This window comes from Solea solea, chromosome 13, assembly GCF_958295425.1.
Source record: "Solea solea chromosome 13, fSolSol10.1, whole genome shotgun sequence".
NCBI lineage: Eukaryota > Metazoa > Chordata > Actinopteri > Pleuronectiformes > Soleidae > Solea > Solea solea.
Window position 1 is genome coordinate 2,645,963 of NC_081146.1, and position 12,212 is coordinate 2,658,174.

Here is a 12,212-nt window from a genome sequence, read left to right on the forward strand (position 1 = left end):
CATCATCCTTGAAGTCTCAAACCAAGTTTATTAGACCTGTGTCACACAGTGTGATTTACAGCAGCAGATTACTGAAATCTCTCAGTCTGCATGTGATGCCTCTGCTCAAAGGACAATCAAAGTTGATTTACCTACATTTTAAATGCAGCAGATGTTCTGCTTTCCTTTACTGGTAGCATTTCACAATTGAAATTCCAGCAGATTCAGCATCAGAAGTGTCTGCAGTGTGTTGCCTTTGTCTCCCGTGGCAGATTGTATTGTGAAATTCATTAAGTTGTCAAAATATCTATATCTTTATATCTATTTATTGCACAGGGAGAATTAAGTTATTCCGTATTCCTCGGTGGAAGGAGTGGGTAAAGGTGGGGGCATGATGAATCGGTTCTTTACAAGAGGTAGTCTGAATAATGATGTTGGTGACTTGTATCAGAGCACAGTGGCCAACATCTTCTTGTGGAATCAATACCTCTGCTGACTCAATTGCACAAGAGGTTCAGCAGAGGTTTCCTGCTGTTTACCAAATCAGGCAAAACAACAAGAAAAGCTGAAAGACAAATGAGACAAGAATCAAGACTTAATGGATCTGTTGCCCAGTGCTACACTCTAAAGAAACTGGGAAGATGAAAGTATCTGTAAACTTTAAAAGATACGAAAAAGGATTAGGGATAAAAGAAGTAGTCAAAACACAAGCACACGTCCTGAAACAAACAAAAGAGTGAACATAACATGATTTAGAGCAGCTGAAATAGCCTGAAATAACAAGACTGGAAATGAACACAACAGAAAAAAAGGGCTCATTTGTCACATTCAGCTCGTGCTCTTAAGGTCCTCTTTTGATTTCAAGTTTCATCTTTATCATTTCCTCTTTTATCTTGACACTTCCTGTTTTGTTTTGATACCCACGCACTTGCGAAGTCAGAAAGAAAAACATATCTCGGACTAGTCAATGTTAGTAATACCAGTCACTAACAATGCTATCCATGGTATTATTTGGTGGCAAAAAGTTTGGAATCCCATGTCAGGGTTGGTGAGTTTTCTCCAAGTTTCCAAGTTGAAAATACGAGTTCAGTTCCAAGTTCCGACTGCAAATTGAACGGACCATTTGTCTGCTTTCCCGCCTGTGTGATTACCTGCCCTGTCCTAATGTGCTTCACCTGCATCCAGTTGCCTTTCCCTCCCCAGCGTGTCTATATTCTCACCTCTTTCCTTTTGTCCTATGCCAGATCATCTAACTTTGATGGATTATTCCAATGAATCCCCCCCAGTGTTTGTTTTGACCTTTATCTGCCCTTTGACTTAGAGTTTCTTCAAAATCTCTGCCTGATTCTGTTTTCTACATCTAGTATCACAAATTATTTGGACTTGTATGTTCATTATCATCTTTGAACCACTATTTTGATATCAGTTAGGACAAAAACGAACATGAACGGTTTGTCATGGGGACTCACCATACACCAAGAGGGTGTAATGATCAGCAGCACGTCCATAGTTGTTCTGGGCCTGGCACAAGTACGTCCCGTTGTGTGACTGGCTGAGACGGGAAATCTGGAAGGTGGGGCCAGAAATCTCCGCCCTCTCAGGTAAGGTGTCATTGATCTTGGACCACTGAATGTTCCTGGGCCTGGTGGAAGGAACAAGAGAGAAAGAAAGAGGGAGAAAGAGTGTTCATGTTTTATCAGTGCTGAAACATCACTACATGTGAAATGACTGCAAATTAAAGTTGAAAGTTTACATTTACGTACAGTTTAATTGAGCTAAAGCCACAGTCCGACTAAGACGGGCAATCGGACAAGTTTCTGAGTATACATGTGGAGGAGAACAGCGACTGTCGGTGCATAGTGAAGCAGTTTCCTGTTGACCTTTATGTCAAAGAAACACAAACAGCGAATGGCGAGATGGATCGTGCTGTGGTTCTGTATGTTTCGTACCCGCTGTACATGCTAATCAGTACAAATTAGACGCAGCGTGGCTCTAACAGTGCTGCAGTTTATACGTCGTCTCCTTCTACTTCCGGACTATGAATCGTATTATCCAGGTATTTTAGTCTGACTAAGACTCGCTGGATTTTAGTTGGAGTAACATGTTTACATTAAGAATCAAGACAACCAAATGATTGTCTTCGTCCAACTTAAATCAGACTTTTAACATGTATGGAAACACACTGAATGACACTAGTGGCTGTTGAACACTAGTGCTGAATGAACTGAAGTGGATACTGGCCTAGATGGCTTCAAAGCCCGCCCCCTTTGACTTGGGAATGATTGAAGAAGCCATTACACAGAAGAAGAGGAAGACATCAGCAAGAAAAACATGACACAATCCAGACTGGTGCATTTTTGGACTAATGAAGAGACTTAGCGGTGGCTGTGCTCAGAGAGATGCTGCTGTTTAACACCTGTGAACAAATAATGATAAGGTTTCCGATCAAAATGGGAAGTTTCAATCGCTAACGTTACGTTAACTCTCTGTTTCTCCTTGGGAACAACTGACCAGAAGTTAAGGAGTTGGCTTATATTTTAGTGTAAGTTGTGAGTTCCTCTGCATAAAGTCAATTCACTGGGCATCATAGTAGCATCTAGCTGTCAGTTGTTTTACTTTGTGACATACAGTAGGTCAACCGGAAAAAGCCTGATACTAACAAGCTGAAAGGGAGCATATTTACACCGAGTGTAGTGGTGTCGGACACACTTCATTCAATACATTGATTACCCCGATGATGCTTGTGCACTAGGACAAGAATGGTAGTCCAATTAAATGGCACAGTGCAGTTATAACTGTGCAAGGAAACATATATACTTGAGCAGCCCGTGGCCAAGTGGAAAGTAATCGGGCTCACATCTGGAGGCTGTGGTGCCCCTGAGCAAGGTACCCAAACCACCATGACATCATCATTCCTCTTAGAGCGCAGCGCTGTCAGCTGTGGTCATACTGGTCAGAATCAGTGAGGTGATAATACAGACATGCTAGCCTTCGGTTGTTTTTAAACATAAACTGTAGAAATTGAGTTTCTGGAGTCTGTCATTCACAGATGACGACTGCTGTGGGAGAAAATTGAAGATGCATCAGGCACATTTACAACAGCAGGAGAATGTCTGGACCATCCAGTGGAGGTATTGGCACCTCGCTTGAGCAAACAGGAGGACATATGAAATATATTGTAGCGTGGATCGTGCTATGTCACTGTCAGTGTTTGTTTGCTCTATTCTCCTCGGTATATGACTTTAGGAGAGCTTTGCTTGTGGGGAACCAGAGCTTGTGAGGTTATAACACTGCGTGCTACAGGATACATCTCCAAGTTGCCATGATGGCAATGGTCTATTGTCTCGTTCATCATTCACGCACAACGCGGAGATTAATCAGAGGGGTTTTTGCAAATGTTGTGTTTTCCTAAAGCTGCGGTACGTAACTGCAGCTTTAGTAACTGTCTCCACCCACCCCTTCTCTGTTGCTGTACACACACACGAACACTCCCCCAGTCAGAACTGATAGTTTTGCCTGTTTTCCAGTGAAGGACACAGTGGACAAATAATGCTGCATTGTTTCTGTTCACAAAGAACAGAATAATAGAACAATAACAACAGCAAAAGTTTCCTACTGCAGCTGTAAATCATTCTTCCATCCAACACCTACTTTTCTGAGCTGGATTATGATCTGGCAAATAATGTGTGGTGTCACACTGTAAACCACTTAATAATAATATTAAACACATCCTCCAAACACCTGCAATGCTGAAGGGTTGAATAAGAAAGTAAAAAGAGAGTTTACAGCACGAACAGAGGAGGTGAACAAAGAGGGTAAAGCAGCCCATGGGGGCAGAATGACAGAAGAAAATATAAAAGAGGTTTTGAGAAGGAGTCGGTGACCACAGAGGGCTGCACTCTGACAAATAATGAAGAGACGAGTGGTTGGAGGGCAGTGATGGTGTGTAAAGGGTTGACACGAATGTGGGAGATAATAGAGACATAGGGTCTCAGATGTGCAGTACAAAAAAACCCCTGAAACACAAGAGAAGAAAGTAAAAAGAAAGTGTTCAGGTGGAGGAAGGACAGAGAGATGGTGTGATTGGAGATGAAGGGGTGGGGGGGTCGTGAAAGATGGACGGACAGAGGACAGAGGAAGTGCAGGGATTACATCGAACACCCTGGTCAACAAGGCAGCGCATGTAGGAGTGAGAGTCATGACTCATGCTCACCCTGGACAGATTATAATCTTGACTCATCGGAGTTCTAATCCCTCAGGAAGTCTAATTAAAACTTCCAAGTTTGCCTTGTCACACACGCCCTCTCTCCTACACACACAGTGACTTTCTCTCTGTCTCACACACACACACACACACAGTGATTACTTCAAACTTTAAAGGGATAGTTCAGGTTTTTGGTGTATGGTTGTCTGAGGTACTGACAACCGTCGGAATATGCAGGATTTTTGTCTCTTTTTCTTTTCTTTTCTTTTATTGTTTATTTGATGAGGACAATGCACATTAATGAACACATTGTGACGCACATGACGTCGTGTAATTTCCATCCGTAGTCCTCACATTAAAAGACAGACAAACAGATGACGATAGAAATAAAAAAAAAAATGACATAATGATAACAATACCATTAGCAATAAATATAAAAGAAAACTCAATATTAGATGGATATTTGTGGTCTCTGAAGCCTGTGTGTGTACATGAACGCCTTGTTTCCACCATGCAGCACAGTGCAGGTCAGCTCGCCACACTGTGGTTTAGAATGGTAAATCCTGATCTGGTTTACATTTCCACCATGTTGATGCGTCAGGAACATAAATAACACGATGTCTTAGAGGCTCGACACAGCTTTCCTTTTAATATATTTCCTGAAGTTTTTTTTGCATCTCTCCATCATGTGTCTTGTTAATTGTGTATTTATTGTCAAATAACAAATACACAATTTTAAGATGGTACATTTTCAGTTTTTCCCTACTGTCATACTGAAGTGATGATTCCCCTTCAACCAATCAAAGGACTCCACTGTGTATCGCTCCGCCTTCCACCCTCTAACAGAAAGGTGCTGAAAAGTGCGATGGTACCGATCAATTATTTTTGTAGCCTTCTCAACAGTTTACAAAGAAAGGGAAAAGTTAGACACTGAACTGTATCACTCGGTGGAAATGGGCTAAAGGGAAAATAAAGTTCATCCACTTAACAAAAGGCTAACCTTATGAATGTTATACCTGCATAAGTCTGTAGTGTATTAAAAATGTGTTTACTGCATCATCTTGCCTTTACAAAGTTTCACCTCTGCCAAACCCCTCTGAATAAATCAGTGTTTGTAGATAAAGGGGACATGGGGGATCCTGGGCTACTGCTGCCTCGTTTGATAGGTTTGTGTCACCAAGATAAATCTGAACAAAAGGATGAAAACACAGACGTCACAAAATAACACATTTGAACTCACTGATGGAAGCAACGGTCCATCGACATCCCCTTTGTGCCTTGATGTGAAATTGCTGATTTGCACAATGGACTGGTGTGGGGAGGAAACAGTTTACAAAGTAACATAACAAGTTTTGGCTCCCAGTCTGAAAAGGCCGTCTAATGAGGAGATAAAGCTGGAAACACGTGCCTAAGACATCAAAGACATGCGTGGGCATAGATTTTATCAGGAGTGGCTAAAATCTGATGATCCCCACTGGCGACCATGATTTAACTGAGCATTACAAAAATAAGCCAGCGATCAAGCTAAAATGGCATCATCCCCATGTCTCCTCGTACCAGTGGACAATGACTGTATCCATCACTAAAAGGAAGTGGTGCATAATTGGCCATTAATGCTTGACAGGTGCTTAACAAGGCCAGGACACAAGTGCGAAGGTGACAAGGGACTGTTGTGTGTGTGAGTGTGTGTGTGTGCAGTCCAGCGTGAGATGTGGGTCATAGTCCTGAGGGGTCTGCTGCGCAATCTTTCACTGTCACATATGCAGGATTCACACACACACACACACACACACACACACACACACACACACAGACGCCATCCCCATCCAGCCATTACAAAGCTTTACTGGGACTATAGCCAATGCACTTCCCTGCCATTCTTCAATGTGGGATTTCACTCCAGTCATTACACGTACACACACACACACACACACACTCATGCACATGTTGGCTGCCTTACTGGGGAGCTTTAGAGGACATGATACCCACAGACAGACGGAGCATCTAGGGGAGGTTTTAAGAGCTTAGGACCCAGCATCCTTCTGGAAAGTGCACATGGGGCCCAACACGCGAGCAAAAAGGCTTTGTTTCAAAACTGGCTCTTGGAATTGTTGACTGCTGATTGGGATTAGTTGACAAAAAGTTTTTCTCAGGCATTTTTAAGTATCCATCAAGTTTACACAATCCTGGTACCTTGACTGTCTCGAGTCTCTTTTCATCTTTGTTCTCCGCATCTATAAAACATGGACCGGTTGTTTTCATCTATTCATGAAAAATGATGGGCCCTATCTGATAACCCACGCAACGCAGCATGATGAAAGTGTCTGAGCTAGTTTGAGGTCAATATCATTGTTATTGTCCAGAGAACCATATCGTTTATAAAGCGAATCCACTCAGCTCATGCAATTGCTCGTGGGCATACAGGTGTAAAAACGAGGTGTGGTCAGAGTACAGCTCGCTGGAGACACTGGAAACCAACAGAAATGTGGTCAGTGGTGCAGAATCTTAGTGTTACTTTGGGGGCAATTCAAATGACGGATCACGTGACAAAGGCAGAGGCGTTGCTTTAGTCTTTGAAGATGTGTTTCACCAAAAGTACCAAAAATGTCACTTATTACACCTCTTCGACTGCATAAATATCTAATCAGCCAATCACTTTGCAACTCAATGCATTTGTCATGGCACAGCTCAGTTTGGTACAGTACAGTATGGCTTGGAATCGTAAAGCCCTGGATCAGGCTTGTGTTTCCACTCACGATAACACCTTTACTTTGTAGGTGGAGTGTGGCCACATCAGTGAGATATGTAGCGTGACTTAGCAACAACAATAAACGATGTCATCGAACACGACACAACAGACAACAATGGAGGGCATCCAGCAGCAACGTCAAGCTTTGCGTGAGAATAGACTGACATGGAGGGACACTTTTCTCTCGCCAAATCAGCTGACTGCAGTGGGTGGAGTCGTCTCGTTCCACCCTGACCAGCGTACCATTTTACTCTGGTACCCCAAGGGAAGGGTACCAACGAAGGGATCGGCAGGGGCTAGTTATTTTCTTACTATTCCTAAAAATACATACTGCACTGTACCAAACCAAACTGTTCCACTCGGTGGAAACACGGTTGAAGACTGCATGGTCAGGATGACCTGCTGAAATTCAAGGTTTTCATGGGAGAAATGTTATTTGTACTAGAGTTTCATCATCATGGCTGTGATGATGACGACTCGTTTCTGCCCAAGTCAGAGCGCTGTGTCCTGGCAGAGGAGCAGTGAAGACGCGGCTGTCACTAGCTTCCAAGCATTTTGACTTCTGCATCTGCTAATCGTGTCAGTGATTTGGTTGACGTGCACCCGTTGCTGCAGTATCCAGTAAATGATACACACACATGAAAAGAAACAGATGTCAGTTAATTCATTAAATAATTCCTCATCGCTTTAAGTCGTAACAGCAATTAATGAACTGATGGACAATCGTTGATACCCTCATAGTTAACTTATTTAACTTAAACCACTTGTTACGACCAAGGCATGACGAAGACCAGGAGAAAGAAACTTTCTACTCCAAGGACAACGTAATTAGGGGTGCAGATGTTACCACAAGGTGGCAGCAAGCATTTATTTCATGGTCTTCATTTGTGTTTGCAGAGGTGATGAAGTTCACATCCTGAAGCTCAACGCGCTGTAGATCCCGCAGAAGTAAGGACATTTATACCCATCTCTAGTTAAGATTTCATGTGAGTTATCGATTACACAGCAAGATGTGTGTGCTGAGTATCTCATGGAGAAGCCTCAGAATGGCTAAATATCTAGATTGGACTACAGTTTCAATGTGAAACACAATTTGACGACTAACAAAAGACCATTAACGAAGCAGAGCGCTGAGTGTTATTTAAATGTATGAATGATTAACCCACAGAAATCAGCAGGGTGAGGTTTTTAATTTTCTACGACCACCGTCTGGAGAGCTGCCCTGTCTGCCTCTGAACACAGACCATGCCAGGATGCAGTCGGTCAGTACACTCTCTGGCAGAGATGTGGTTTTCCCTCCTTATCCTGTGGAAGTGCAGTCTTTGCTGAGCCGCGGTGTTTCATGGGGACAACTAGTATTCCAGGGACTGATACAGATGTGCGGCGTTTAGAGAGAATGTCGTCCAAGGAAACCTTGGTGTGTTGTCATTAGGTTTCCACCAGCAGTGTGATTAGTGGAGTGGTGTGATTGACATGGGTTAAATTATGCTTTAACACATGATAGAAAATGATTTTCAGTAACTTACTGCCTATAGCCCTGTCTTAATCCTAACGTTACTGGAAAATACTAAAAACCTACCTATGGCTCATATTCAGGGGTTCAGGAGTCATGTTCCAGTTGGAGGACAGGTTACGTTTGGACAAGAAATAAAATTGATATTGGTATCACCTGCTGCAGTAAATCACATACTTGAATGTTCTGTATGTCGGCGTTGACTTTGTTTGGATAAGAAATACAAGAGATGTCTGTTCATTTTTCATTGCATGCCAAAATATACCTGAGGGGCTGAGACCCCTGGTGACCCCCAGCAGTGCTGGCCCTGCCTGTGAGCAGTGACTCTATCTGCTGTTCTTAAAACTATGTCATTAATCACCATGTGTCAGTCAGCTGTTGTCTCCTTTGTATACATATCCATTTTTTACTTATCATATTTTTTTTGGCACTTCCCAGAATAACAAAACTTTGTTATTTACACCCTCTGCTCTCTCTCTGTATATCTATATGTCTGTCTCTCTCACAGAAAGGAAGTGTGTGTATGTGCATGGAGACAGTGTCTCTCTGTGTTACCTGCAGTGGAGCTGCTGCGCTCCTTCCTTTCACTCATACACATTATTAACAATGAGAAATGAAAGGGCTCCCACTCCCACCCTGCTGGTGACATATCATGGACGCGGCGTGCAAATCAGTGACAGAAAACCAATCGCGCGAGTGTATCTTATTTTTCCCATGTCGCCTGTATCTAAATCTGCAGAGGAACCATTTCTGAATGCACAACAAGTCAAACCTTAAAGAAGATGGTCTACAGCGGCAGGAGACCACACTCAGTGCCACTCCTGATGCCTAATAAAGTGGCTGGTGAGTTAATTCTGTAAAGACAATTTATTAATTGTGTTTATACAAAACATTTCTTTTTTATTTCTGTAGCTGTCAAGATGTGACGGGGAACACAACTGTGTAAACACACACAGTTGCCAGGTAATGCGTACCTGAGGCACAGTGAGGCCAGACGTGTGTGTCTGCTGGGATGTTGCAGCTACGTGCACGGTGAAAACATGAAGGATGCTGAATGTCTGTTTTTAAACCTCTGCAGATCAGGATCTGCAGAGGATCTGACATATCATGGATCTGCAGATCAGGATCTGCAGAGGTTTAAAAACAGACATTCAGGATGTTTTGAAGAGTTACAGCGAGACAACGCAGCTGAAAGTAGCAGAGCAAAACTGACACGGTATTATATGTTACTCAGTATGTCGACGATGACCTGATCTTTATTAAGTTGTGTCAGGACAATTTTAGCAACATAGGCCACGATGAGGTGATTACCAGGAAACACTCAACAGCACTTAACTTCCATTTAATCCTCCATTCCATTTAGTGAAATAGCTCATGGTTCCGGTTAAAGGCGACATAGAATGCTTGTATCACACATATATGTTAGTTATGGAGGTCTACTTACATATATTAACTTGTTTTCATGATTAAAAACCTCCTAATCGCTGCAAACGAGCCGATCAAAATATCTCCTCACTGACGCTCTCGTCAGCCGCGCTGTTTCAGACCAAACAGTTGCTGTGATTGGCCAGCCAACGAGAGCTTTCCTACTGTCCTGTGATTGGCCAGGTACCTGGAAGTGACGTAATAGATAGGCCAGCGCTCAGATACACAGCTCCCCCTCTGGCACGGTGGATGCTCTGCATCTCAGCAGCTACAACGAGACTAGTTCTTCTTCTTCTTCTGCGGTTGAATGTACGCAACCGGATGTGCCCGGACTAGTGCCCGCACCGGGAGGCGCTACGGTGGTGAGGATTTCTGATGACGACATCAAATTAAGGAAGTGTCGATCCGCTTCGCAGAGCCCAGGAAAACAATACAACACTATTTTCTCAGCAGTGGCTGAACTGTTTGTTCTGAAACTTTAGGGTTTCATAAACGAGGTAATGACGCAGATACACACAAAAACGCAGCGTTAATTGGAGCTTCCGGTCTATGTCACCTTCAACATCATTATAAAGGTTCTTAGTAAAGTGGAAGAAGGAGTTGACATTCTGTATTCTTGGTATTTACTTGGGTTTCCAACAAAGAACCAAGGATATGTGTGGAACAGGGAGTTGAGAGAGGTCAGGCACTTTCTTTCTTTCTTAGCTCAATGTTTGACAATGCTTTATTGTCTGGTAGCCGTCCAGGAAGATCTGCTGTCAGTGAGTCAACTTCACTAAAGCAGGTGCTCATTCAAGGACATTCAACACAAGAGCCATTAATGAAGAAAAGCTCACCTGTGTATAATCTGAATGGTATTTAAATGAAGTGTTACGTTGTCAGCCTGTATTTGATTCATCATAATATCCCATTATTCAAATTTCAGGCCAAATAAATGTCATTATTACTATCCAACAATTAATACATTTATCATCTTTTGTAACATTTGCACACATTTACAACATTATTGGATACATTTGTGAGGACAGTGGAAATGTGCCCGCCTGAATAGGCTGCCAGAATAGGCTGCCAGAATAAAAGTCTCATGGCAGCTCATAACAATTGCCCAAGACCGTTTTTAATAAAAGCAATTGCCAGCGTATAATATCATTTTTTGTGAAATTGTGTGCTTGTAAGGGCTGACATTAAACTTGGCAACCTCCTGCACCTCCTCATCAATCAAAGCTCTCTGTGCATCCCTAAGCCGATTTGTCAGGACTCGGTTGCAGCATTTGGAGTACAGACACTTTGCTGACACACACCTTTTATACTTTGTGATTATTTTGTCATGAATTCATAATGGACGGAGAGAAAGCGCACAAAACATGCTGCAATGACAAAGCAAAAAGCGCCGCACAAGCAGTGTTTGGTGCCAGCTACTCCAATGTTGCCAGTTTCATATCATGTGGAGGCTTAAGCTGAACGCTTGACTGATTCCATTTCTTATTCTAATGGGTCATTGAAAAGTGATGATCACAGAAAGTCATAATACCGCCTTTAAATTTGCTGTCAGTCATGTCGTCTTGTGACAAATGTTTGGATAACATCCTGTTTGCTGCTGCAGTTCCCCTCTTTATTCCCTATGTCACCTCAGAAGCATGTTTGTAGGGGGGTCATCTTTCCTTCCTAATTGGCTAATAGCTGATGCTGGTGCAGCCAGGAAGCTGTACACCGTCCTTGTACCATAGAAATTGCCGTCTTTTGTCGTCTCCCAGTCATATTCACAATCTGTTATTCTAGTTTTCTGAAATATCCGAGTTCACGTGGTTCTGCACCCGGTTCGCTGCTCGGTCGGCGCAGAGAGTGTGATTCAAAGCATCAGCTGAAGGTGACGCCCTAATTTGACTTCCACAAAAAGCTCATTCTTTGAGTTAAAAGGCTTCAGACAAAAAGAGGGATTTGCAAATGACAGATAATTATCAACAACTAGCACTAAAAGAGCAGAGAAAGGTGTGAAGGAAAATGTTCTGTTGCAAGTGTGTGTGTGTTTTTAAAGATGGCAATCGACCCTGACCCAAATCACAAGGAAAACTATGACTATGAGAGCAAACTTGTGCATTATCTAGCAACTCATTTTCAGCCATATCTGTAAAACGTAATATCATTTACTCTAATGATTTAATATCCTTATACTCATGTACATTCACTCATAAGGGATAAGCATGTGATGCCTCACTCCCTCATGTGACTGAAACCAATAAAATAGGTTTGCTTGGACGTCAGATTAAGGTGGGGGTTTGAGTTGTTGGTTTCAAGTTTGTTTGGTGAAATAAAGATTAAAATAGAATGAATTCAAACAATGT

The 12,212-nt window shown here is 42.5% G+C and overlaps 1 protein-coding gene across 4 annotated transcripts in view; it reads right to left on the reverse strand.

Annotated features, from left to right (window-relative positions):
- The window catches only part of cadm4 (cell adhesion molecule 4), a 242,084-nt gene that overhangs the window by 21,886 nt on the left and 207,986 nt on the right, over positions 1–12,212 (reverse strand). For all 4 annotated transcript variants that reach the window (XM_058647554.1, XM_058647553.1, XM_058647556.1 and 1 more), the window contains exon 6: positions 1,449–1,621. In XM_058647554.1, the coding sequence (XP_058503537.1) occupies positions 1,449–1,621 (173 nt within the window). The remainder of the gene's footprint in view (positions 1–1,448; positions 1,622–12,212) is intronic.